General features: G+C 42.4%; 1 protein-coding gene across 29 annotated transcripts in view; it reads left to right on the forward strand.

Annotated features, from left to right (window-relative positions):
* The window catches only part of KIF1B (kinesin family member 1B), a 169,969-nt gene that overhangs the window by 118,245 nt on the left and 23,822 nt on the right, over positions 1 to 27,902 (forward strand). For 21 of the 29 annotated variants that reach the window (XM_081489383.1, XM_081489392.1, XM_081489388.1 and 18 more), the window contains 16 exons: positions 785 to 903; positions 1,867 to 1,952; positions 2,274 to 2,403; positions 2,576 to 2,738; positions 5,496 to 5,586; positions 7,500 to 7,618; positions 8,260 to 8,315; positions 10,356 to 10,464; positions 11,994 to 12,060; positions 12,720 to 12,804; positions 14,960 to 15,065; positions 21,588 to 21,702; positions 22,463 to 22,596; positions 23,337 to 23,398; positions 27,021 to 27,166; positions 27,360 to 27,599. In XM_081489383.1, the coding sequence (XP_081345509.1) occupies positions 785 to 903; positions 1,867 to 1,952; positions 2,274 to 2,403; positions 2,576 to 2,738; positions 5,496 to 5,586; positions 7,500 to 7,618; positions 8,260 to 8,315; positions 10,356 to 10,464; positions 11,994 to 12,060; positions 12,720 to 12,804; positions 14,960 to 15,065; positions 21,588 to 21,702; positions 22,463 to 22,596; positions 23,337 to 23,398; positions 27,021 to 27,166; positions 27,360 to 27,599 (1,828 nt within the window). Of the gene's footprint in view, positions 1 to 784; positions 904 to 1,866; positions 1,953 to 2,273; positions 2,404 to 2,575; positions 2,739 to 5,495; positions 5,587 to 7,499; positions 7,619 to 8,259; positions 8,316 to 8,898; positions 8,938 to 10,355; positions 10,465 to 11,993; positions 12,061 to 12,719; positions 12,805 to 14,959; positions 15,066 to 21,587; positions 21,703 to 22,462; positions 22,597 to 23,336; positions 23,399 to 27,020; positions 27,167 to 27,359; positions 27,600 to 27,902 lie in introns of all 29 variants that reach the window. The other 8 variants (XM_081489381.1, XM_081489389.1, XM_081489395.1 and 5 more) reach the window with 1 other exon arrangement.

Below are 27,902 nucleotides of genomic sequence, written 5' to 3' on the forward strand. Positions count from 1 at the left end.
AAATTATGAAAGAAGATAAAAAGAGAACCAATATGATACAACTTTGCTAGTTCATCTAAAGTAGAAAATGTTAGGTCTTACTTTGTGTATCTGATTTCTGAGTAAGGTTTTGGGCCCTAGAAACAAAAGCCACCCTTTGCGGATCAGTGTCTCCTTCCTTAGCATTTTTGTTGATGTCAATCTTGAGTCTCCTACAAGCTCACTAACAGATATTTCTGGCTTCATAGCCTTTCTGCCCATATGTGTCAGTCACCTTGCCTAAATATCATAGTCATTTCTTAGAGTAAAAATAAAGACCCACAGTGTTGTGACTTTAAATCTGTTTTAGAGTTATTAACTGTATTTCAGTCACATTTCTCTGGGCTTTTTTTTTTTTTTGTCTCCTGATTTCTGTTTTATCTATTGGGAAAAACAAAACCAAACCTCTTTATATAGTTACATGAAAAGGTTGAAACTCCTTAATAGGCTCCCTTTTCCCTACCCTTAGCAGTATTCATATCTTAGAAGTCTACTTCCAACTGTTACTCCTCTACCTGTTGTAGTAATTTTTATAGGGAGTAATTAAGTGTAAGTTGATCTTTCACAAGCATTTGCATTTGTTTATACGTTATTTGTGCTGAAAAAGCATCTGGAGACAGTCTGAGAGTACAAAACAGAGTGGCAGCCTTAAGACAGGGCCCAGAAGCCAGCTTACAGTTTCATGAAGATATTCTCGGTAAATCTGAAAGTCAGCCTCTCTGTCTGTGGGATGCTCAGATGCTTGTCTCCTGGTTTCTGTCTCTAGGGCCTTTGTTTACCTGAGCAACCTGCTGTACCCCGTGCCCCTGATTCACAGGGTGGCCATTGTCAGTGAGAAGGGAGAGGTGCGTGGATTTCTGCGTGTGGCTGTGCAGGCCATTGCAGGTAGGTGCCCCTCTTCTGAAAGGAAAGCTGTGGGTTCTTTGCCTTGAGACAAAGGAGGCCGGTTCCGTTTGGGCCGCATTTCAGTTACACACTTCAGAACAAACTGTGGTGCATCTGACTGTCTCAAAGAGAGCCTTTACTGCTTCCTTTCTAGCTTTTCTTCCCAAATTTCACAGGTAGATCCTGTTTGGTTTGTAGTAGATCCTATTGCTATTTTTGAATAATGGGGTGAAGGGATTTCCTTTACCATGAGGAACAACTCTTGGATTAACTTTATAAAAGTCATTTGCATTTTAAATAATGGATTTTAACTGCTTTAGAAGTAACAAGATTTTCAGACGTTTTCTTGCCTACTTTTCTCTCAGGGTACAGCTAGACAGTTTGTGCTTTGGCTGCAGTTTTGTAATGTGTGGATCAAGATTTTGATACTTTACACTTTTACAAGATCCAGCCTACCTCCTGAGGAAAGAACATGGCTATTCCCTGTTAACTTTTCTGTTTTAATTTCCAAATGCTGTGCTGTATTTAATGACCTTTCAGCTTTTCCCCATGGAAATGTGTGACAGTCACCGATGTTGACTTTATGATGGTCTCCAAAAGTTCAGTCTAGTATTTTCAAACATTTGTTGAGTATTATTGAATATAGTCTCACCAAGGAAAGGGAACAGTATTTCTAAGTATATTTGAGCAGTATCAAGAAGCAAACTGATTCTTTATTAACTAGTTTCATTTGAGTAAGGAGGGGGGTATGTTTCCCTGAGTGGAGGTGGAAACCCTATTTGATCTTACTGCTTTGGTCTCATTCTTTTTCATGCAAAAGACTTGTTCTTTAGTATCTCCTCTTACATTAAATTTTTGGGACCTTAAGTTTCCATTACTTTGCTGTTTATTTTGTAATCCAATGAGTCATTTTCCCTCGGCCCCATATGTCGTCTCATCCTTGCTTTTTTTTTCCCTGCCTAGCGGATGAAGAAGCTCCTGATTATGGCTCTGGAATTCGACAGTCAGGAACAGCTAAAATATCTTTTGATAACGAGTACTTTAATCAGGTGAGAAATCTTCCAGGAAGAGAAAAACCTTGTGGAAGAAGAAAGTAGACAGATTTATTAGGAGGACGGATGTTCAGCACTGGAGAGAAGTTCACCCTAGAACTAAAAAGTGTAGGTCATAGGACATGTCTGACAGTTCCCAAGGTGAGGGTGAAGGCCCAGCATTTACACTATGTGGTATCACCTTTTCTCAGGCAATCCTTAATCCACGTAACTTTTCAGTCACGATTATTTGTGGGGCACATAAACAGATGTAAAAGAAACGTGGGAAAAATATGTTGTCATACTACTTATCATCTTCTTACGCTGCCTTGTTTTCAGAGTGACATTTCTTCGGTTGCACTGACCCGTTGTGGTCTGTCCTTGGAGGAGCTGAGGATTGTGGAAGGACAGGGTCAGAGTTCTGAGGTCATCACTCCTCCAGAAGAAGTCAACCGAATGAATGACCTGGGTGTGTAATCAGAGTGCTGTGACTGGGGGTGCTTTCAAAGAGGGGAAAACACTGATCATTGTCAAGGACGATCACCACTTTTATCAACTAGTGATGGAAGGATACGCTCGTCTCTCTGAAAGGTGCTTTGTCATTACTTGAACTGTACCTGTGTTCATTTGACCCGCTTTAGACCTGAAGTCAAGCACTTTGCTGGATGGTAAGATGATGATGGAGGGATTTTCTGAAGAGATCGGCAACCACCTGAAGCTGGGCAATGCATTCACTTTCCGGGTCACAGTGCTGCAGGCCAGTGGAATCCTCCCAGAGTATGCAGACATCTTCTGTCAGTTCAAGTAAGCCCCACTTTGCTCCGCCTCCCCAGCCGTTAACCTGGGTGATGACTTTTGTGCACTGTAGAGTGCTCTTAAACTTTCCAGATTGTTCACTCTCGAGAGAGAAATGACTCCCAGACCCTGAAATAAAATGCTTTCTTTACTCTGGATGGGAGTAAGAAGTGGAAACGGGCAATGGAATAAAACAGAGTTCATAGTGGGAAGGAGTGCGGCCACACATCCTGCTAGAGGTTCAGTTGTGGACTGTCCCCCTCTGCCAGGAGTACAGGGTCAGATCCAGTTAAGCTTACTCATCAGCCTTTTTAATATTCTTCATGCCAAAATGTCTTGTTAATAAACAAGTCTGAAATCAATGAATTATCCAACTGCCAATTTTGCCTGTTTAATGCTTGGGAAAGGCAAAATATATGTCATTTAAAGAACAGCAAAATTCTATATCCATTGAAAGAAAGCTAGTAAGTAAGTAGAGAAGATGTGACAGGTTTCATTTCTCATCTGTTTAATAAGCATTTTCTATCCTGTAACCCTCTGGAGCTCTGTGCTCTACTTACTTTTGTCTTAAGACTTCCAAAAACATTTTTTTGGAGAATCTTAAGTTTTAATGCTCCCAACATCAATATGTCTTTTGAGTACTTGGAAAGGGCCACAGTATAAGAGAAGGAAGTCTGAACTGCCCCATTCCTAAAGCCCATGGTTTGCTGCTGGTGCCACCAAAAGGCTGCCTTATCCTTTCTGGAGGCCTCATGCAGCTTCGCTTTCTATGTAGTTGTCAGCCAAGTCCTCAATTAAATGTGGTTATTACGGAGTAAGCTGCTAATGTCATTTGCTGAAACTTAACAATTGATGAAATATTATCCATCCAGTGTAGATTTTACCCATTTAATGTGTTTTCACTAACAGTCTCCATTAGTAGCTGATGTATTTTACAGAAAAGACCTGCTTGGTCAGCTGACATCTGAAATGGCAAGAATGGTCTATTAACTTCTGTCCCAAAGTCTCCTGAAAAGAGAGTAGCATTTCCACCTGGTGTAAGCACTAGAGGAAAGGGTATGTTGACTCATCTTGAAAGAAGACTCAGATTTTTCTGGGGTTTTTATAAACTCTCATCTGACCTGCATTGGGAAGACACAGCTGTAGAGCACAGTCAGTGGACTCATGTGTTACTTGTGTGGAACCCCAGGATATTGGTATCTACTCCAAGGAGAGCCTTGGAGGAGTGTAAGGCAGAGACCAGCTGATGCTTATGCGGCCTCTGGCAGGTGCACTATGTGGTCTGGAAAGAAAGAAATTGGAAGAAAAAGAAAGGAGTAAAAAGTAAGAGAGAGGGAGAGAGGTAAGGAGAAATGAGAAGAAAGAAAATAGGCAAGAGTACGCATAGTGTGGAAAGATGCAGTGTCACGGTGCTACGTGATTTGATCACCTGGCAAAAGTCCAGCACAGTCTTCAGGCTGAAGAGAATTATGGTTGACCCTTGAACAACTCAGGAGTTAGGGGCACTGACCCTCCTTCACAAAGTCCGAAACCCAAGTGTATATCCAGGGTTCCTCTGTATCCGCAGTTCCACATCTAAAGATTCAACCAACTGTGGATCATGCAAAACCATAGAATTTACTATTGAAAAAAATCTATATATAAGTGGACCCATGCAGTCCAGACCCAGAACACCAATGGTGTTCAAGGGTCAGCTGTAATATGGAAGACCAGGAGTTCATGGAAGACCTGGTCTCTCTGCCCCCTCTTTTTCCCTTTTTTCTTGCAGGAGTGTAGGGTATCTTTCTAGTGGATATTTCTGTCTAGCAGTACATCTTTGAATTGTGTATTCTGTAATTCTCCACTTCTTTTTATTTCAGACTAATATTAGGGAGACAGAACAATAAAATCTCATTGTTTAAGAGAATAAGTAAACATAGCCCAGTGACTCAGCAAACATTTCAGGAGTAAATGTGCCTCCCTGTGGGAGACACACACTCTCTTTTGGGGAAACAGGCAAATAAATACATTATTACAAATAATAGTATCATTGCTATTGAAGAAAAATGGGTCCCTGTTGCTATGGAAACGTAGAACTGTTTGAGTGAGTCAGGGAAGTCTCCCTGGAAGAGGTGACATTTGAACCTACTCCTTGCTGGTCTTAGAGAAGGCTCCCAGCAGATGTGCCATCCACAGGCTTTAGTACCTTATAGAAGCATCAATCTGCCAAATCTTTTCTATACAAAATGATTTCACAGTTTTTATTTTCAGTAAAAAACTTCTACATGGGAATGAGAGTTCACTGAATTCACTCTTCATACGTTTTCATAGCTAAGTGGTGTGTACTCAGTTGCTTCAGTCATGTCTGACTCTTTGAGACCCCATGGACTGTAGGTTTCCAGGCTCCTTCTCTGTCCCATGCCCTCCAGGCAAGAATACTGAAGTGGGTAGCCATTCCCTTCTACCCTACCCAGAGGATCTTCCCTATGCAGGGATCAAACCCATGTCTCCTGCATTTCCTGCATTTCAGGCAGATTCTTTACTGCTGAGCCACCAGGGAAGCCCCAGCTAAGTGGTAGGGTTAGTTGATTTTTCAGTCAGTTTTGAAATAAAATCTAAAATGCTATCTGTGTGATATGGAACATGTTCTCTACAGGGAAATGCAGATAACTTGTCTCAGTTAAAAACTCGGCTTAAGATGCTTCTTTCCATGGGATCCAAGATAATCCTGATGAAGCCATTTAATGTGAAATTAACATGGGTTTTTATCTTTTTCTCTCTCTTAAGCTTTTTACATCGGCATGATGAAGCATTCTCCACTGAACCCCTCAAGAACAATGGCAGAGGAAGTCCTCTGGGCTTTTACCATGTGCAGAATGTAAGTCACGTGGACATTTTTTGCCAGGTGTATTACAGGTTGGTGGTACCCTGGAGCAGCTGGTGCGAAGCAGGCGTCATGTACGGGCTTCCTTTGGCTTTCTCAGCCGAAGAAGGATGGTAATCTGAGCTGCTATGCAGGGGGAGCTCTGTGGGTAGAGTGGACAGTGGAGGGAGCGGCCAGGGCCCTGAGTTCATCCTCAGTGGACAGAGAAGTCAGCATCTTCTCTGAATGACAGTGGGCCTGTGCGTAGCATTGGGGGTTGGTCTGCCAGTAAATTCTTTGTCATCAAATTGTGAATTGTTTTTAGTGTTTCCGTCCTAGAAAAATAAGCATGTTTAATACGAGTTTTGTTAAAGTTAATATGTTCTTTAAAGCGTAAGAGACATAACATTGTTCGGTTGCAAATAATGTAGAAACTATGAAATTCTTTTGTAGCTAAACTAAGCTTCAGAATCTTTTTCCTTTCAGCTGATTCGATGATTAATCCTTTAATGCCCCTTACAACTCTCCCATAAGGGAAGTAAGAGAACAGACCCTCCATCTCTTCTAGAAAGATTTACTTAACCCCGTTCAAAAGTCGTCATTCTCATCACAAGAGCTAATATTCACTGAGAGCTTATGTTGTGTCAGTCATTGTTAGAGGTGCTTTTTCTGTCTTAATTGATTTAATCCTTTCTTTTATGCCACATACTGTCATAATCCCCATGTTATAGTTGAGATAACTGAGGCACAGAGCAGTTGAAGTCACTCACCAAGGTTACAAAGCTAGGAGGAGACAGGTGGGATTGAACCCAGGGAAATGTGACTCTAGCATCCAGGATCTTCACACCTGTACAGGAAACAGTCTCATTCTCTTGCTAACCATAGTCCACTCTCTAAAATACAAAAGGGGGACTCCCTTGTGGTCTAGTGGTTAAGACTCCACTTCCACCGCAGGGGAAGTGATCCCTGGTCCAGGAACTAAGATCCCACATGCCGTGCAACTTGGCCCAAAAAAAAACAAATAAAGAAGAAAGGACAACTCCAAAAATGGAACGAGCAAACACAAAACACAGTTTTCTTTTTTATGTTTAATTGTATAAACATGAACATGCCTGTATATGATCAATATTGATTGTCTCCTGTGTACAAGGACCGTGCCTGATGCCACTGTGTGGGGATGAGGGGGACACTTAGATGAATCACAGGGGATTATGCCTCTGAAGACTTTAGAATTACGATAGGAGAAATAAAATGCATATTTATTTTATGTGCAATTTATAAAAATAGTAGTACAACTTATGGAGATATTCGAAAGGTATTCTTGAAAGGCAGTGGGAATGGGAGTAGGGAGAAGTATTTCTACTAATGGAAAGAGAATTTTATGTTACATTCTTGGTTGAGGGTGGATGATTGGATGGAAAAAGAAGGTTGAGGAACTTCCTGAAGGCTGCAGTGTAAATAAGAAAAGGTGGGTCACTCTTGGCCTGGTACCTGGCACATAGTCAGCAGTCCCAGTTTTCATGTTGTTGTTGCTGTTTGATCTGTGCCTTGAAGTACAGGGATAACAGAGGGACAGAAGTGGGAATGCCTGCTGGGCAGGGCTGCCGTCTGGGCCTACCCTCAAAGTGGAGGAGAGAACAGGCGAAAGGAGCAGCCGATGGAGTCCTCATACTGACTGAAGGATGCAGAGGGGCTGGAGGTCAGTTAGGGTAGGTAGTGGAGGGTCTTGAATGCCCGGATCTTGGTCAAGTTGCTGTAGAAGGAAAACCAGAGAAGAGCCCGTCTCTTCTGGTGTGAGAGGCCTACAGAGTAAAATACCCAGCACATACTGGGTACTCAAAAGTGCCTAAGTGCTGTTTGCTGCACACATGTGCATTTTCCTATAAAAAAATCTTTTCCTAATCGAGCTTGGCTCTACTCCTTATTAGATTGCAGTGGAGGTTACGGAATCATTCGTGGACTATATCAAAACCAAGCCGATTGTGTTTGAAGTCTTTGGGCATTATCAGCAGCACCCACTTCACCTGCAAGGACAGGAGCTTCACAGGTTTGGGCCAAATGAGCAAAGATTTTTATTGTTGATATTGTTGTTGTTATTGTTACTTGCTGGAAAGGAAGAAATCTTTTGAGGGGTTAAGATAGGTAAGTGACAGTTTTATATATTGTCCTACGTTTCCTTTTTAGAAATGTCACCATCTTTCTTCTAAGCCACCCAGTCACTAATTGTAGGAGGAGCAAATTGAGTTTTGCCCAGGGGGCCTTGAGTACCATTTTCTTGTAGGAAGAGACCTTTGAATAAGATAAAGTTGAGGTAATCGAGATACAACGTGGAAATTGTGTATAATTATTCCTACCCATCTACAACTGCATGGAGCATAGAGTCACTGTGAAACGTGTGTCTGAGTGGAGACACCAGAATGAGGGAGGAGACCATGATGAGGACTCTGGGATGATGGCAGAGTGTCAGTGTTAACAGAAAATTTTTCTTATTCATTAGGTAAGACTTACAAGGGGACTTCTATTAGAATGTCTTAGCCTCAGTTTTACTGTGTGGGAATATATCTGATATCTGACAATGTGCCAGTGTTGAAAGTACAGATGATCTGCTTCTAAAGGGGATTTAAACATGCCATTAAAATTAGCACGGGGGTCTTTTTAGTCTTGAAGAATTTTCATCTTCCTTTGCAGTCCGCCCCAGCCATCTCGACGATTCTTCCCTCCACCCATGCCGCTATCCAAGCCAGGTGAGTGCCGGCTGGGTTCTTGATATGCTGTACAGCTCTTATTCTGTGTGACTTTGCAGGTAAAAAGTCATATTCAAATTCCTGCTCAACTTTTGTGCATCCCGTGTGTTCCAGTATCTAGCAGGACCTAGAATTGTTGGTGAGAAACTCTAGGGCTCTATCCACTCCAACACTCTGGTCTTCTTGTTGCAGATTTTGATAAACTCCCTGCTCCTCAGTCTCTCTGCTCTGTGTGTAACCCCTTTAACTTAAATGGTGGGCATTTTTTTGCATGTTACATTTGTTCTGCATGTTCATGTATCTTGTTTTGACTTTTCTTTGTTTATTTTCATCCTTTTTCCTCATTGCCCACTTGCCACATTCCTCCCAACCCCATGCTCATTCTCCACCTCTGTGCGCCTTACCTCCATCTTGTCTTCAGACCATGAGAGAAAGATTGAGCTGATCCGATTTCTCGTATCTGACTATGTGAATGTGCATGTGTTGGACACATTTTCTGAGCATGCCAGCGTGCTTGCCTCCTCCACCATTGCCACCTTCCAGGATGGGACTGACCCATCACCACCTTTTCTCTTTCTGCCAGTTCCCAGCTGCCAGCCCGAGAGGGTACCTAAACGAGATGGTTAGTAGCTAAATTAGTTCTGCCATAGATGTAGAACCATCCTCAGCCAGTCCCAAAGCCTGGCTCTCTGTGTAGGAACCACAGATGTTTCTGTTTGCTACTTGACCTGAGTGTAGAATTCACCACATTGTCAAAATCATGTCACATTTCCTTCAGAGAGATTTTTAGGAGGCACCTTGTCTATTTATGCCCTTTTCACATCATGGGGTGGGGGTGCTCCTTAGGTATGTTGGTTTGGATTCTTGGCAGTGGTATTATTAATATGAAGGTTTTTTTAATAGTAGATGGCTTTTAAAAAAAAAAATGCTTCTGGTTTTGCTTTCTGACCCTTAGATGCACACCAGTAACCCCCTGTTACCTTCTTGAGTAGCATCATCACCAGATCACCTGGAATTCAGCTAGGGTGAATAATGTCGACAGGCCATGCATAGTGCTGCAAGAGTCATAAAGCCCCTTTAGATTCATTGCATCAATGGTTTCTCACAATATCTTTTCAGATAGTAAGCTAATATTATGATCTTCATCTTAGAGGTGAAGAGACAGACTCCCAGGTGTTAAGTGACTCAACCAAAATTTCAAAGCTAGTTAGTGGTCGAGTGATAATTAGAACCCAGGTCCCTGGACTCGCACACCACTGCTCCCGGATTTGAAGCAGAGAACCCTCTTCGAATCACCAAGATTTCAGGATTTCTATGTAGTGTTTCAAAATGCCCACCTTGTAGAATCTGACATTCTTGGAAGTACTAGGGTTTTGGTTAATGTATTTCATCAGTACAGATAAAGACTTGGAATTTACATCTGAAGAAACTGGGTAACAGATCATTTACAGAATCCTGTGTCTACAGGTTAGACCCGTGGTTCCCAGACTTGTCCATACACTGGAATCACCTGGGGGGCTTCAAACCTCTCAGAGGACTGAGCCCCATCCCTGGAGATTGTTCTTTAATTGGCCTGCGGGATGGCCTGGTCTGTCTTTGAGATCCCCAGGTGATGCTCATGTGCAGGATGTTCAGGAACCACTGGGTTAGGGTGCTCTCCACACACAGCACACACAGCGAGACCCTCCCCACATTATCTCTCCCACGTTGTTATGTGCTCTGCATGCTGCAAGTGTGAGAGCCTCAGGGAGGTTTTTTTAATGGTTTCGTGAGCACATTTATGTTGCGCGAAACCTGTGTTCACATCATTGGATATTTTGTTGAGAGGGAGAAAGATGCTGACCCTCGGTTTTCCTTGTTCCCTGAAGTTAGAGGTGCACACAGAGTTGGTGGTGTCTCTGGGTCTCCTGCACTGAAATCTGTCCCCTGATTCTTGCTGCCTTTGCCAAGTGTGTCCTTGAAGACGGACATTAGAGAACCTTGTACCTTTGCTGAGTAGACTTGGACCACATGCTAACATTTTCCAAAAACTTTTAAAAGTTCCAGCCACCAAGTTAAATACCATGAGCAAAACCAGCCTTGGCCAGAGCATGAGCAAGTATGATCTTCTGGTTTGGTTTGAGATCAGTGAACTGGAGCCTACAGGAGAGTAAGTCCAGCTTTATATATTTTTAAATATGACAATTTTGCAAAATTAAAAAGTGTAATTTTGAGTCTGTCTTCAGATTCACAAAACGTCACATTCTAGTTTTGAACTGGATTTTAGGGGTGTTTATTCTTTGAATCAGATGTTTGACAGAGAACTACCTAGTATTATAATTTACTTTTTAAAAAAATGTTTTCTCATTTATTTCCTTGTAGAACATACCATATTCTTATTCAAATGAGAAAATCTAGGCTCAGAGAAATTAAATAATATGACCAAGGAAGCAGTAGGGTGGGGTTTGAACTCAGGACTGTCAGCTTCCATAGGACATCTTTTATTTCCACATTTTGTAACAGTAAACAATACTTACTGACTGAATAATTTAACTTCTTGTTAGCAGGAGCATGGAGACTGGCACTTTGTTAGGAGAGAAGGCAACTTACATACTGGGTTTTATCAGCAAACAAGCAAAGGGAGTCAGAAGCATATTGTGCACAATGGGGCCAGAGACTTATATCCACATCTCAGGGGCTTACGGGACAGAATATTTCCGTAAACCAGGGTTTCTCAGCCTCTGCACTGTTTGGGGGCAGATGATTCCCTGTGGTTGGGGGCTGTCCTACATGTTATAGGTATTTAACTGCATCCTTGGCCTCTACCCATAAAGTGCCAGTAGCCCCTCCCCTCCAGTTGTGACAGTAGACATTGTCAGATATCCCATGGGGGCAGAATCACCCCCAGTTAAGGACTTTTGGCTCCAGTCAAAATAATCAGCATCAGCTTACTTTTAGCTATGTTAGACTCAGTGGCAAATGTAATCACTGTTTATAGTTGTCTTGGAAATCCTTTTGAAAAAACACAAAAGAGATCCCTCTCCTGAAACAGAGGGAAGAGGCTGTATCAGTTAAAGGATAGAGGATAAATGTTATCTTAACGATCCTCTGCTTATCATGCTGGGTACCACCATCACAGTCACCTCCAGGAAACATTAATTGAGTTCCTGCTGTGTGTGAGGTTTGGCTCTATCGATCCTGTATGTAGTCATAAGTAGTGACATTACTTTAAGGAATTTGACTTTCTGTAGACAGATCCATAATGTGATTATAACTTGCATTATGACAGAGAAGTAGTTACAGTGAATGGTTTCCACTGAGTTAATTGCTTTCTGATTCTTAAAAATCTGAAATTATCTCTTCCTTATCTCCTGACACTTGCCATGGCAGTAATACATTATTTATAGAATATCCGTTAGACAGGGAGCTGGGATGGAGCCAAAAAGTGTTACTGCCGTTTGAACATTTCAGTCTAGTCAGGATGATGAAACATGGATATGGAGAAGTTTTACTAAATGCAAATGACTGTGCGATTGTGTGTCTACTCCAGATGACGAGAAGGACGTGGGATTGGAGTTTAGGAAAACAGAGACCACTGAGGGGTAGCATGACCAGGGAGGACCTTGCAGGTGAAGTCGCAATTAGTTATTAGCACAAGCATCCATCTAACCTCTTTCTTTTGTATTTCTTTTTTTATAGGTATATCCCAGCCGTGGTGGACCATACAGCAGGCTTGCCCTGCCAGGGGACATTTTTGCTTCACCAGGTACTAACAAAGGAGCCAAAGAGGGCCTAGAGGGGAACACCAAAATGAGTTAGAATAAGAAACAGCTGTGTTTCTTTGCCTTTTTCTCTTCATTTGAAGGGAATATGGAGGTTGGGAGACTTTGCCCTATCCTTTCCTTAAAATTTCTCAAACCTTAGCTTCTGTGTATAAATACACATGTTAAAAGAGCTATTTTGAAAGAATTTGTTTAATTCAGTTATTAGAATGTATGCACCTCCCCTGTGGTTTTATGCCATTTTCACTCTGTGATGTTTAGAAACTCTGCTTTCACAGCCGAAAGATTTTAATGGAGATAGAGCAGAAGTTTCAGTGGACTGAAAATCCGGCCGTGAAATGCATGTCCCTCTTTGGCAAATGGAAAGTAGTTTTAATCAGTGCTCATAAGTTCTTGTGAACCAGATGGGCACACTCTGGGACTTACAGTCTGGGCATTGGTTCTTGAAGCTGTATCAGCACCTGGCTCTTCCTCAGTCCCTCACCTGTGTCCCTTGGTTCAGAATAACAGTGTGGACAGCACTTCCCGTCTCTCTCCATACCTCCCCTCCTTGCCATCCCCACACCAGATGACCCAGTAAAGGGCAAACAAGAGGAAATAAGAGATGGCCCCAACTAAATTGCAACCCTGCCCCATTACCTAGGGCATCCAGCGGAGGATCACAGTGACCATCATCCATGAGAAGGGGAGTGAGCTCCACTGGAAGGATGTTCGTGAGCTGGTGGTAGGTGAGTACATTTCTTCAGATGAGGACGGAGCCAGGCTTTTTTGGAGATGTGATTAGTCCCTGTTTGGAGCACAGGGAGTATGTGGAAGTCTGCACTGGAGAACATGCCCATCAGAAGAGAGACTTTGAGTTCAAAAGTACTCTTGTTTCCCAGCTCCCTTCATAGGTTATTCAACTGCCATTATTTTTCTCAAGGACTGTGGGAGTGGTTCTGTGACCAAAGGCCCCGAGAAGGCCCCAGAGAAACCTCTGCTCCTTGTGCACTTGTGATCTAGTGAGGAACAGCATGTGTATGTGTCCAGAGCTGTTTGAGGAGTGAGTACCAAATGAGGACAACTGAAACAGACCTGGGCTAGGAGAGTGGACAACAAAAAAGATCCAAGAGAACTGGGTTAGCTGGTAGATGCTCTGAGTAGATTAGAGAGAAATTGGAGGGTTTTGTTTGTTTTTTTGCAAGCATTTGGAGTTAGAGTCAGGAATATCTAATGAGCATATGGCTAGAAACCTATGGCCAGAGAGGAGAGACAGAATTGAGGTCCTGTGAGAGGAAAAGATTGAACCAACAGCATCAGCTGTAGAATGAGAGGCCAAGGCAGGGGCCTGAACCTGTTTTTACCATGGACCCATTTGGCAGAGATGAAGCCTCAGAATTATGTTTTTAAATGTAGAAAATAAAGTACTTGGGATTACTAAGGGAACTAATAATATTGAAATACAATTGTTAAAATACTAAAATTTGTAACATAGGCTTTCTATGATGTGTTAAATAAGCAGAGGGTCTAATTTGTATCATTTCAAAGTGGTAATGAGTGTCATATAGTTTATATTAGTGTGATACGGAAACATCTGTGACTCCTGCCTGGGACAAAGGTATGAGTACTGCTCAGTCTACTGTGGTTTGTGCCCTCCCCTCGTAATTAAAGGAAAAGCCAGTTTCAGTTAGAGACTCCTGAAAATAAAGTTGTGATTTTTTTCTCATACAGTTTAGCCTTTCTGAATTTTATGCATAAACCTCTTGGGTACCTGCAGACCAAATTAGGGACCTCTGGAAGGATGGTTATATACTCTGTCCTATCCAGGACAGTGATTTTCAAGCTTTTCAAAATTAATTTTTACACACAAAAAAAGAGAGATGCTTTCTGACCAGAATGGGTGGCGAGCAGAGGCAGCAGTTACTAAGGCTTTTCTGTAACCCTGTGGCTTATTATTATTTTTAAAAAAGCATGAAATGTGGCAGGTGTTTTCCTGAATGCTCTAAAAGTGTTAGTTCACATAATATAACATAACATATAATATGATCATAAACATCTTTAAAGGGAGGAATTGTTTTTCCCAGTTGGCAGGTGAGGAAAGTGAGGCTCAAAGAGGTTGAGCATATGCCCAGGCCTCACAGACAGTTAGTGTTGGAGCTGAGATTTGAACCCAGGCAGTCCTGCTCCAGAGACTGTTCTGAAACTGTGCACTGCTGCATACCCTAGTCTTAGTATTTGAAAACGAAATTGTAAGATATTAAACAAGAAAGTGGTATAATGAAGGCAGTGGCTTAAGAACATTATAGAAGGTGAGTGTGGGGTGGATTGACATGAGAGCAGCTGGGAGACCAGTTAAATGACTGTTGCTTGTCTCCGATCAGAAGGGGATGACCTTCCCCTGATGAGCAAGGCAGTGATGTTGGAAATAAAAGTCGAGATGAATATGAGAAGCTCTTTGAACAATGAATAAATGTTCACAGTTGACTGAATGTGGGATGTAAAGGGGAGACAGAATATGGAAAAGAATGGAAGACTGAGAATTCCCAAATTAGACTTCAACTACAGTTAACCAAATGACCCTTCCAGCACCTGAAATTACACAGAGGTCTGACAGTCTCTTTTTGGCTTAATGGATTACTGTTTTGTTTTTAAATGTCCTCATGTCCTGGTTTCTTTCTCTTTTTTTAAATTTAATTTATTTATTTATCTATTTTTTTACTTTACAATATTGTATTGGTTTTGCCATACATTGACATGAGTCCTCCATGGGTGTACATGTGTTCCCCTTCCAGAACACCCCTCCCACCTCTCTCCCCATCCCATCCCTCTGGGTCATACCCGTGCACCAGCCCCGAGCACCCTGTATCATGCATCGAACCCTGGTTTCTTTCTTGTCTCTCTCAGGCCGGATCAGGAATAAGGCTGAGGTGGATGAAGCTGCAGTGGACGCCATCCTCTCCCTCAATATCATCTCTGCCAAGTACCTGAAGTCGTCCCACAACTCTAGCAGGTGGGCCACTGGGGCGAGTGATGAGTCAGCCCTGGGGGGTTGATTGCTTCACCATTAGATTCTTCATTGATTAATGGCTCCCCACCTTCTCACTTAAACTCCCTATTTCCTCCTCTGCCTGTCCTGTTCTTCAGAAATAAATAACATAAATCATTGGAGATACTCATATATTATGTTACCCCCAGAGAACGAAAATTTTCTTTGCTTTGGGGAGTTTGAACGTTGTAGCACAATGTTAGAGCAAAAGCTATAGCTATAGCACAATGATAGAGAAAAAGCAGAAGAAAACTCAGCATGCCACCCAAGGGTTTACATGTAGATTAACTATGGCTAAGACTATGAATTCATAAGAATATGAATGTCTTCCTATGAAGTGATTCCTGGAGAAAGACCTCTCTCGTTCGGCCATGGAAACCTGCTCTCCAAGGTGTAGTGAACTCTTGTGTTCATATTTGCTGCTGCCAGTGTTGGCTCAAGCAGTCTCGCTATTTTACTTACGCATTAAAGGCAATAAATTATTATAAACTCTTCTGACCAAGATTGGCTGCTATAAATAATGAATTTTAATTTTAAGCTAGTTTCCCTTAGAATTCCATTTTTAATCAAATAATGACAGAATGCATAAAGTACATAGCTATTCTGCTTTTCCATGTAAGACTAAAAATAAATCTTCTGGGGCGCATTTCCCTCCCTGGGGAAGGAGCCCCGTCGTTGTGCACAGAGGCTCCATGTCTTTATGAAGTGAGGTCTGGGGAACAGGAGTGGCTGTGTGTTCTAATGTGGGTCGGAACACAACCTTCGAATTACGGGATTTCTCTGTGGTCTGTCTGCTCCTAAAAAGTTGCTCCCATCTGTTGGCAAGCAGGAGAGGAAAAATAAGACAAGAAGCAGAAGCAGAGTTAAAAGTTTGGGCCAGGGTTAATTTCTTTCCATTGCTCCCTTGTGTTTCTGATTTGCATGGGAATGAGGAAAAGGAAGCAGATGCGTGTTTGCTTTTTTGCCTGTTGGAGAAACTGGCAGGGACTGTGGGGAGAAAGGGAAGGTGACTGAGGGGGCGGGGGGTGGGGTGACAGAAATAAAGCAGGCTGCTGCGATCTCCCTTGGCCTCTTCCTGGGCGAAATCTTGAACAACACCATTTCTGTGAAGTTAGCATTAATCCCACACAGTGTTCTCTCTGCTGCCAGACGTTTACAGAAAGTGTTCAGCTGGCATTCATCACATTTTCCTTGCAACTATGAGAAACATATCTTAACCCTCCCTGTGGTACTCCGTGAAAGATGGTGAAACATGGTGTTTCGTTGACGTACTGGTTGTGCTGAACTTGCCTCCATTAGAGTAACCTTAACCAGTCCTTTGACTCATGCCTGGCAGTGGGTTAGATATGTAGAAGATTAATTTGACTTTGTTAGAAGCAACTTATCTTAGCTTCTCCTTTGTTCAGCAACTGTTCTGCCCTTTGGAACTCAGAGAAAGTCGTGGAGGCTGGACTCTAGCCTACAAGGAATGGGGGACGAAAAGGCCTTCATTCCAGGGGCCCCACAGGGCCATACTCGGCATCACCACCACCAGCAGGGGCCTGAAGTCAGGATGACTGGCCAGAGACAACCTATAAACTAACCCCATCACCCTAAAACCCAAGACTGTGAGCCATGTGGCAGAGCAGTCCTCCTGGGTTCCCTTACCCTGCTGCTGCCCACCCTGGTGCCCCTTCCTAATAAAATCTCTTGCTTTGCTTAAAAAAAAAGAACCAACTTCTATCTTTCCCAATAGAAGCTTAGAATTAATTAATCAAAAAAGTTGCTAAAGTCAAGAATAATAAAAAGATACAGACTATAAACACTTGTTTTAAAGTATATAAAAGTACATAAATTTGTCAAGCTCTTGCTGTAGGGCCAAGGCCTTTTCTTTAATTGTAGGCTCATTTATTAGACTTCTGACTGTCTTTCTGACAAAGCCACACCCATAATTTGTCATCTATAATTTTCAATTTGGTGGAACTAGAAACTTATGAAGAAAATCTAAGTGCAAAATCCTTTTTATCATGTATCACCAAAATTTTATTTCCCTCTTTCTTTTACATTCATCTCACCCAAACTTAATTGAACAGCTGTTTTTTTAAACAACTCACCATTATCAAGTCTTTTAAAGACATTCAGTTTAGTTTTCACACTTAGTTTTGTTTCACACTAAACAAAAATTCTTATTGCTCTCATGTTTCAGTGATTTATCTAATATTAAATTAGATCATTGTAATAATGAACACAGCTGCATAGACAGGTTTGGGACCAAATACTACTGATACTTGAGAAGCACAAAACTCAGCTCTTTGGAGCAAATTGTCTGGGCCTATGCATGTATACTAAGTCGCTTCAGTCATGTCCAACTCTTGGTGACCTCATGGACTGTAGTCTGCCAGGCTCCTCTGTCCTTGCGATTTCTCCAGGCAAGAATACTGAAGTGGGTTGCCATTTCCTTCTCCACTGGGCCTATGAGCTACCTTTTTATTTTAGAATAATGCTCAATGAGAAATGGATGTCAGTCTTTACATTCTAGGGTTGTGAAGAGCATAAGTTCATATGGTGAGTGGCTAGATGGAGTTTGGTTAGGAGAGCTTTTGTTCTTTCTGCCTAAAGGTTTAGTGTTTAAAGTTGAACTTACAGAACTCCAGTTGGGTGTATTAAGTATACATGATTAGAGGACACTTGTGATACATTGATGGCAGAGTGCAGCTGACAAGAGCCATTGCTCCTTTTCTTCCCGGTCCTACATTTCTCTTACCTAATTGGTTTGGTTTTCTCATAACTCCACAGCAACTTCCTACCATTTCCAATAGTAAGTCACCTCCTAAAGGGATGTTAATCAAAACTGTCTCCCTTCCACGTCCAGCATTTCCTTAACACAGCATCTCAGGAGAGGGACTCTTGTCATTATAAGCTGTTTATCAAACTGTGTCCCATGAAATTCACTGTTAATTGTCCACTTGAATTCACTTTGCTTGTCAGAAAATTTGTGTTATATATCTGTTTTTTTCTCTTCTCCTCTCTCTCTCCCCCTCTCTTTCTTTCCTTTTTTTTTTTTTTTGGACTTTTGCTGTACTAACGAAAGTTTTTTCTATGTTTTTGCAGGCTCTGTCTTGATAAGGATATTCCTAGGTATTTTCTGTATGCTTTTTTGCACATAAAGATTCTGTTTTATCAGAATGCTTTATGTCTTATGTTGCTTTGACTGCTATTGTAATTTAGTAGTTCTCCCCTATGTAAACTTGCACCCACCTAGGAATAGAGCAAGACCTTACTCTGCACCCTTGTGCCCTAGGTTTTTCTAATGCATGTATAGTTTCACTTGTAGGTTCTTAAGTAATCTGTAGAGTTCATAATTATTTTCTCATTCCATTTAGTAAACCTGCTCATTTTATTCTTAGGCCACGTCAAGTTTTCCCCTTCCACATTGCAAAGTAGAATGTTTCTGCCTTCATTTCATATGGAATCTCAGGCTTATGTGACTGTTCACCTTTTTCTTTGTTTTGTCCTATGTAGTATCAGAGACCAGTTTAGTTATTTGGGTAGCTGAGTCTGTGAGAAATATTTTTTATTTTTAAACATTTCTCTGTCCTGTCAGGACTACTTGTCTCATTTATTGTCTTCTTTTGGAATAGAAAAAATTCCTAGTTTTGTAGTGAAGGAAATTTCTTCCCATCTCTCTCTTCATCTGATTGAGGAAAGAAAACTGAAGGAAGTGACACATAACAGTATAGCCTAAATGTTTTTTTAAGATGCATATACGCAAACACCCACACAACACGTAAACACACGCTGCTTTTATTTAGAATATCTTGAGAAATCAACCTGGGGTTATTTCCTGACCACCTTAAAGTCATATAAGACAGCATGTTTTAGGACTCAGCCCTGTTTCTGACTGCCAGTTCTCTTGCTCGCTTGAATCCATTGACATTACTCGTGCGTCTTGGTTGTAGTTTGTATGACCTCTTCTCAAGAACTGCCACCCTTGGTGAGTATTTTGGGAAAAAATGTGCAGCTGTAACTCCCAAGCACCAAACAAATCAAACCAAAAAAAAAAAAAAGCCACCTTTTTCTCCTCATCCCAATACAGGGAGATCTTAGTGATGTAAGAATTTTTCTATGTTAGCCAAGTTTCTATCATAGAAATTTCTTCTTTAGGTTAAATGAAAACCAGACAACAGGAATGTGAAGAGGCTTTCTCACACACATTCAGAACACTTGCCTCATTTGAGAGGGAATCATGAACTGTAAATCCTGGCCGCAGGAAACACAGGTTCTGGTTCATTTCTTAATGAGTCACAGGTCCAGGCAGCAGGGCTAGGAATCACTGTTCAGTGTCTCCAGGGTAAGACACGCCCTCAGCCTAGGAAGGGGCTTTACTTAGGTGGGCCCAGACCTGTAGGGCCACAGATAGGACCCATTCCAGGTCCCTCGGCAGACACTGGGACACAATAAAAGAGCCCTCAGGTGGCTTCTGCTAAAGTAATGGATTCCACCACCCAACGTCAGAATTTGTCTTAAACCAAGCTAAAATTTAGATTCGATCAAAACAGGGCTCTGTGGGTGCATAAGGGGCTCTCTGGTGAGCCCAGGGGCAGGGGAGAGGCTTCTGTCGTCCTCCGTGGTTGCTGTTTGGGTCTCTTGGTTGCTTCGTCCATATTTGTCTTGCTGTCTCTCTGTTCCTTTGGTGTCTATGTAGAGAATTTTCTTGACCCCTTATGCACTACCTTAAGAGCTGGATCTTTGCAAGAGTATCATGTATAGCTGATGACTCTTAACAACACGGTCTTGAACTGTGTGGGTCCACTTATGTGTCAATTTTTTTCAGTAGTAGGTACCACAGCACTCCGTGATCCGTGGTTGGCTGAACCTGCGGAGGCAGAACCTTGGATATCGAGGGCTTACTATAAGTTATACATGGATTTTTTCTTTTTTTTGGCTGTTCTGGGTCTTCATTGCTACACAGACTTTCTCTAGTTTGGGCTAGCAGGGGCTACTCTTAGTTGCAGTTCACGCTTCTCACTGCGGTGGCCTTTCTTGTGGAGCACGGACTGTAGGCACTCGGGCTCAGTAGTTGTGGTGCAGAGGCTTAGTTGCCCTGTAGCATGTGGGATCTTCCCAAACCAGGGATCAAACCCATGTCTCCTGTGTTGACGGGCAGATTCTCAACTACCAGACCACCAGGGAAGTCCTATACATGGATTTTTAAGAGCATGGAGGAGGGTCAGCCCCCTATCCCCTGTTGTACAAGGATCAACTGTACTTCAAGATGACTTACAACTGTACTTCTAGAAGCAGCTACAAGATGAAATCATCAGGCTTCAAACACTAGCACTCAGGATGAGGTGTGGTTACGGAGTTCATTTAGAAGTATTGTTTTCTCTGATTATTTCTGGAGAAAGTTTAAGCACAGAGATGTGTTTAGAGAGAAGATATGCCAGCTATTTGCTAACATCTAGAAAAGACAGCTGCAGTGAGATTACTGTTTGGGAAGGAGCGAGGTGGAATGTACTAGGCAGGGAATAAAGTGTGCAAAACTCCAGTTGTATCGGGTGATGTGTGTTACACATGCAGAGAGTGTGGTGCTGGACAGCCCACTCTGCAGGGGTGGACAAGGTGTTTTCCCTGACAGTTCTCTCGGGGGTTGAGTTGGGAGTTGATCTCTGACACTGCTGTTGAACTCAGGATGGTGTTTCAGGTGAGACCCGCTGAACTGGAAGGTTTAATGTCAAGTAGGGGCTATGGTGTTTTTACTGGGAGGAAAAAAGAAAGGTATTAGAACAGTTTACAAAATCCGTTTATGGGTGTTTATTAAATAATCAAACTTCTAGTTGCTATTTGAATGTTAGATTCTTATGTGGATTTTTGGAAAACTGATAAATAGTAGTTGGCTAGCTCTGGTACTAAAAATCATTTCCTTTTACTGAAATGTCAGCTGAGAATGACCTCATATTTTATTTAAAACAAGGTTCTCTATACTGTCTCTCTCATCAGTCCTCCTAGATGTGTGTGTGACGTTTCTAAGGTTCAGCAGGACGGGATTGAGACATGAAGGAGGCTGCTTCAAGTGATTGAACCTCTGCTTCCTGCCCTGGTCACTGACTCACGGAGGAGCTCACTTAGTCTTTCTTATTTTAGTTTCTGTCCACACTCATTTCTGATTTTCATCTTAATTCTTTTGATTGATCTCACTATGTTGATGTTTATAGGCAGGGAAAAAACAGACTTGTCAAAAAAAGAGCATAGCTAAGTGTTCCTTGACAACAGGTGGAGGCAAGAGTCTGGAGGCTGACCTTTTTCTCCCAAGAGATGAAGGTTCTACTCCGTTTTCAGAGTTTGGGAAGTTAGAACTGTGGGTCGCTGTGGGTTCTGCAGCATTTCTGATTGTGGCATTACCTGGGCCAAGGTGACTTCAGGGCTCTACAGCGTTTCCGACTGTGGCAGTACCTGTGCTTAGGTACCTGCAGCTTTAGGTGACCCCTCTTGCCTTTTCGACCGTAGGATCTTCTATCGTTTCGAGGCCGTCTGGGATAGTTCCCTCCATAACTCCCTCCTTCTGAACCGAGTGACACCCTACGGGGAAAAGATCTACATGACCCTGTCGGCCTACCTGGAGGTGAGAGGACCCACAACTTGAGTTGCCGTGACCTGCCAGCCCTGCACAGTGGGCAGGTTACAACAAGGAAATGGGGAGAAATGATGCAATTGATTTTGTCCCTTTCTCCCTGCTCATCCTTAAGTTACTTATTATATTATACTTTGCTAACTACTCTGGTTATATTAGGTTCTGTTCCCAATCTCTAGTTAACCAAAAAGTCACATAACTTCTATTTCATTTTCAGTTTTAGTAGCCTAATCCCCATCCTTCAGAGAACGCATGATTTTAAGAAAACGGCCTCTTGTTTTGGAAGTTGTGGATGGAACCAAGTAGTGGTTAACATCGCAGATGGTATAGCTAGCCTGTCTGGGTTTAGGTCCCTGTGCTGTCACTTAACTGCCCTCCTGTCCTTGGACAAGTGATTTCTCCTCTATGCCTCAATTTCCTCATCTCTTGAACAGGGGTAATGAGAGTATTAATACCATTTACCTAAGAAGGTTGTTGAGAGGTCACAAAAGGGATTTAGGGCAAACAGTGCTGGACATATGACAAATAATAAGTATCAGCCATTGCCTACAGAAAAAAGCTTTGAAAAAATTTTGAGAAAAGTAAATGCACCTACAAGGAATACCACCTGACCTTGCACGTATTGTTTTCTGATTTTGCTGTTGAAATAAATTGTTGGTAGAGCTGAAGTCCTCCACTTCCCACATCTGGGACCAGCTTTCCAATGCTATAGTGCCCAGACTGTAGTCACAGGTTTTCTGTCTGCTTTCAGCTGGATCACTGCATCCAGCCGGCCGTCATCACCAAGGACGTGTGCATGGTCTTCTACTCCCGGGATGCCAAGATCTCGCCACCACGCTCGCTGCGCAGCCTCTTTGGCAGTGGCTATTCGAAGTCACCAGACTCGTAAGTTTTGGAGACAAGTATTGCCTTGGGTTGGTGGGCCCCATACAAAATGAGCAGTCTCCTAACTGCTGTTTTCAGGGTTCTCAGCCTGTAAACCATTTGTTAGCTGACACCTGGAGTGCAGTGAGGTAAATGTTGGCATTTAGTAAAATATTAATAGATGGATGAGTAGTAAAGAAAGGAAGGCATGTTACATTGTGAACACTTCTCCAACAGTTTTGCAGGGACTGAGTGTTCTTTTAAATGTCATTATTATTATTTCTAACAGCTTACTGTTGGGACGTTCTTATTCTTAAGATTTATTTGTGTTTGAGATACATACGTGTACATCAAGAATAATACAGTGACTACCTGTGCATCACCACTCAGCTTAAAAATGGTTACTTAAAAATGCAGTAGAAGGTTCAGTCCCCTTCCTAACCACACCCCCTAGAAGCTGGTATTTATCATTTTCATTCTACACAGACTTTTACTCCCTCGTCTCTTCTTCATTGTGGTAAGAAAAGGCAAAATTCAATTTTCACATTTGTATTATACATTTTCCAGTTTATTATTCAGTTTTTTCCTAAGTTCAGAATAGGAGAAGAACAGCGACTGACGAGAGATGTCTGTAATTATATTTGAGGGTGGGTTGCAATTCCAGCCCAGAAGACAATGTTTTAAGCAGAGAGAATTGAGATTCTTCCTGTTTTTGTGCTGTTTGAAATTAAGCAATTGTTTGTTTGTTTTAATTTGCATAGCAATCGAGTCACTGGAATTTATGAACTCAGTTTATGTAAAATGGCAGACACAGGAAGTCCAGGTAAGCTCTGTGGATCAGGGAAGGGAGAGTTACCTTTGCATTTGACCGCAGTACACTGTATCAAAAGTTTACCCCCCGCCATGCAGGAAGGATATACATTTTTGAGACACCAGTTATATTTTACAAGCCACTTTGGTGGTGGTGGTGGGAGTTACCATTTTCTGAGTTAAAACACTGTTTGCTTTATGACATGCTATACAGTTATAAAAACTGTACAGAACAGAGTGTTACTAGGCTGTGGAATATTATCAGTATAACAAATTCAAGCATATTATGAGAATTCCCTGGCGATCCAGTGGTTAGGACTCAGTGCATTTACTGCCATGGCCCCAGGTTCAGTCCTGGTCAAGGAACTAAGATCCTACAAGCCCTGAGTCATGACTCCCCTACCCGCCCCCCCCCCCAAAATATCAAGTGTATTACACTGAATTTGATTTGGAAAACTTCAGAACCATTTCCCTTCCTACCTTAGCCCCAAAGATAACTCAACAGTGTGACTTTACAGGTGCTGTCAAACTAGAATTTGAACCTCCTAGGCTGTGGAAAGACAAATTATTAATATTAAGCTGAGCTTGTTCTGTGTCCCTTTTTATGTCTCTGTGGACTGCTGTTATTCCTTCAATGTGGTGGCCTTAAGCAGCCCTCTGTGTTTCCATGTTTGTGAAACTGGCATGGACAAAAGTATGGGTTTTTCAAAACATTTAGTGTAAGTTTGAATCATTTTAGAGAACATATGTGCAAAAGAGACTGAGGCCCACAGGTAAGAATGGAGATAAAAGGAAAATTCTGAGTATGAATCTAAGTCCCATAGCAGCTAATTACAGTGTCTAGAGAATTCCTTCAGAAATTTTTAAATTAACATAAATCCATGTCTTTCAGGGGCTTCCCTGAGAGCTCAGTTGATAAAGAATCTGCCTGCAATGTGGGAAACCCCAGTTTGATTCCTGGGTGGGGAAGACCCATTGGAGAAGGGATAGGCTACCCACTCTAGTATTCTTGGGCTTCCCCTGTGGCTCAGCTGGTAAAGAATCCACCTGCAATGTGGGAGACCTGGGTTTGATCCCTGGGTTGGGAAGATCCCGTGGAGAAGGGAAAGGCTACCCACTCCAGTATTCTTGCCTGGAGATTTCCATAGACTATACAGTCCATAGGGTCGCAAAGAGTTGGACAAGACTGAGTGCCTTTCACTTTCACTTCACTTTCATGTCTTTAAATTTGAAACCAGTTCAGTTCAGTTCAGTTGCTCAGTCGTGTCCGACTCTTTGCGACCCCATGAACTGCAGCACGCCAGGCCTCCCTGTCCATCACCAGCTCGCAGAGCCTACCCAAACTCATGTCCATTGAGTTGGTGATGCCATCCAGCCATGTCATCCTCTGTTGTCCCCTTCTCCTCCTGCCCTCAATCTTTCCCAGCATCAGGGTCTTTTCAAAAGAGTCAGCTCTTTGCATCAGGTGGCCAAAGTATTGGAGTTTCAGCTTCAACATCAGTTCTTCCAATGAACACTGAGGACTGATCTCTTTTAGGATGGATTGGTTGGATCTCCTTGCAGTCCAAGGGACTCTCAAGAGTCCTCTCCAACACCACAGTTCAAAAGCATCAACTCTTCGGCACTCAGCTTTCTTTATAGTTCAACTGTCACATCCATACGTGACTACTGGAAAAACCATAGCCTTGACTAGATGGACTTCTGTTGGCAAAGCAATGTCTCTGCTTTTTAATATGCTGTCTAGATTGGTCATAACTTTCCTTCCAAGAAGTAATTGTCTTTTAATTTCAGGCTGCAATCACCATCTGCAGTGATTTTGGAGCCCCCAAAAATAAAGTCAGCTACTGTTTCCATTGTTTCTCCATCTATTTGCCATGAAGTGATGGGACCGGATGCCGTGATCTTAGTTTTCTGAATGTTGAGCTTTAAGCCAACTTTTTCACTCTTCTCTTTTCACTTTCATCAAGAGGCTCTTTAGTTCTTCTTCACTTTCTGCCATAAGCATGGTGTCATCTGCATATCTGAGGTTATTGATATTTCTCCCAGCAATCTTGATTGCCCAACGTTTCTCATGATGTACTCTGCCTATAAATTAAATAAGCAGGGTGACGATATACAGCCTTGACGTACTCCTTTTCCTATTTGGAACCAGTCCATTGTTCCATGTCCAGTTCTAACTGTTGCTTCCTGACCTGCATACAGGTTTCTCAAGAGGCAGGTCAAGTGGTCTGGTTTTCCCATCTCCTTCAGAATTTTCCACAGTTTATTGTGGTCCACACAATCAAAGGCTTTGGCATAGTCAATAAAGCCGAAATAGATGTTTTTCTGGAACTCTGTTGCTTTTTTCGATGATCCAGCGGATGTTGGTAATTTGATCTCTGGTTCCTCTGCTTTTTCTAAAACCAGCTTGAACAATTGAAAGTTCACAGTTCACCTATTGCTGAAGCCTGGCTTGGAGAATTTTGAACATTACTTTACTAGCATGTGAGATGAGTGCAATTGTGCGGTAGTTTGAGCATTCTTTGACATTGCCTTTCTTTGGGATTGGAATGAAAACTGACCTTTTCCAGTCCTGTGGCCACTGCTGAGTTTCCCAAATTTGCTGGCATACTGAGTGCAGTACTTTCACAGCATCATCTTTTAGGATTTGAAATAGCTCAACTGGAATTCCGTCACCTCCGCTAGCTTTGTTCATAGTGATGCTTTCTAAGGCCCACTTGACTTCACATTCCAGGATGTCTGGCTCTAGGTGAGTGATCACACCATCGTGATTATCTGGGTCGTGAAGATCTTTTTTGTACAGTTCTTCTGTGTATTCTGGCCACCTCTTTTTAATATCTTCTGCTTCTGTCAGGTCCGTACAATTTCTGTCCTTTATCGAGCCCATCTTTGCATGAAATGTTTCCTTGATATCTCTCATTTTCTTGAAGAGATCTCTAGTCTTTCCCATTCTGTTGTTTTCTTCTATTTCTTTTCATTGATCACTGAGGAAGGCTTTCTTATCTCTCCTTGCTATTCTTTGGAACTCTGCATTCAAATTGCTATATCTTTCCTTTTCTGCTTTGCTTTTTGCTTCACTTCACAGCTATTTGTAAGGCCTCCTCAGACAGCCATTTTGCTTTTTTGCATTTCTTTTTCTTTGGGATGGTCTTGATCCCTGTCTCCTGTACAATGTCACGAACCTCTGAAACCAGCACAGCATTTTAAAAAATTAGTGTGAAATAATGGAGGCAGAACCAGTTGGTCATCTACCATCTTGACTGAGCCATGAAACATGAGGGAGGTGCATATAGTCCTTTCCCACTTTTTTCCTCTTAGTGTATTTTTATATATTTGAACCAATAGTGTGCAGACTATTTAATCTCTGTGTTTTCACTTAACATAATATTTAGCATTTTCTCAAGTTGCATTACCAGCTTCATAATTATCTAAGAATATAAAATTCAGTTTTAAAAGAAGTTCAGAGAGTTGCTTTGGAGCAAAAGAGATACATTTTTATTAATAATACCCCATGTATCTTGAGACTCAACTGTCCTAGTGTGCAATATGTATGAATTATTCATTCCTTTTGAGCTAAAATTAGACTTGGGTTTTTCTGTGGAAAAAAAGAAAAAACTGGTTTCCTCTTATCTCAGGCATGCAGCGGAGGAGAAGGAAAATCTTGGATACCTCAGTGGCGTATGTGCGCGGGGAGGAGAACTTGGCCGGCTGGCGGCCCCGGGGAGACAGCCTCATCCTAGAGCACCAGTGGGAGTTGGAGAAGCTGGAGCTCCTGCACGAGGTACTGGGGGCAGGGGGAGGCAGGCGCAGGCGAACTCTTGGGCGAGATGCCCCAAATATCATCTTATGCTCAGCTGCTGCCTGTGACCCAGGCTTGGCAGTTTTCCTTCACAGTGGAGGTGTGATATAATACATTGCTTATTAAGACCTTGATAAGCTTGCATTTGCTGAGGCTGTACTGTTGGTCTTCTTAGGTGGAGAAAACCCGCCACTTCCTGCTGCTCCGCGACAGACTGGGTGACAGCATCCCTAAATCCCTGAGCGACTCGTTGTCCCCCAGCCTCAGCAGTGGGACCCTCAGCACCTCCACTAGCATCTCCTCTCAGATCTCAACCACCACCTTTGAAAGTGCCATCACACCCAGCGAGAGCAGTGGCTACGACTCAGCAGACATTGAAAGCCTGGTGGATCGAGAGAAAGAGCTGGCTACTAAGGTGGGACTCCCTGTCTCTGCTGAGCACTTCCCCCTGAGGCTCTGTGAGCTGGTCTTTCTGTTTTCTCTTTTGCATTTTCATCTTTCTTTGAGGGCCTCTGATTCAAGGCCTGTGCTGACACTGTGAATATAGGAGTAAAGAAGACTTAATTTCTACCCTTAATAAGTTTACAGGCGAGTAGGTGGCCAGTTTTTAACAGAGGCGTGATCTGAAATGCTGTGGGAGGCAGAGGAGAGGCCTGCCCAGGAGGGCACTCGTGAGCTGACCTTGGAAGGATACACAGGCGAGAGCCAGCAATGTCCT

This window comes from Giraffa tippelskirchi, chromosome 5, assembly GCF_054371585.1.
Source record: "Giraffa tippelskirchi isolate mGirTip1 chromosome 5, T2T-mGirTip1v1.2.pri, whole genome shotgun sequence".
NCBI lineage: Eukaryota > Metazoa > Chordata > Mammalia > Artiodactyla > Giraffidae > Giraffa > Giraffa tippelskirchi.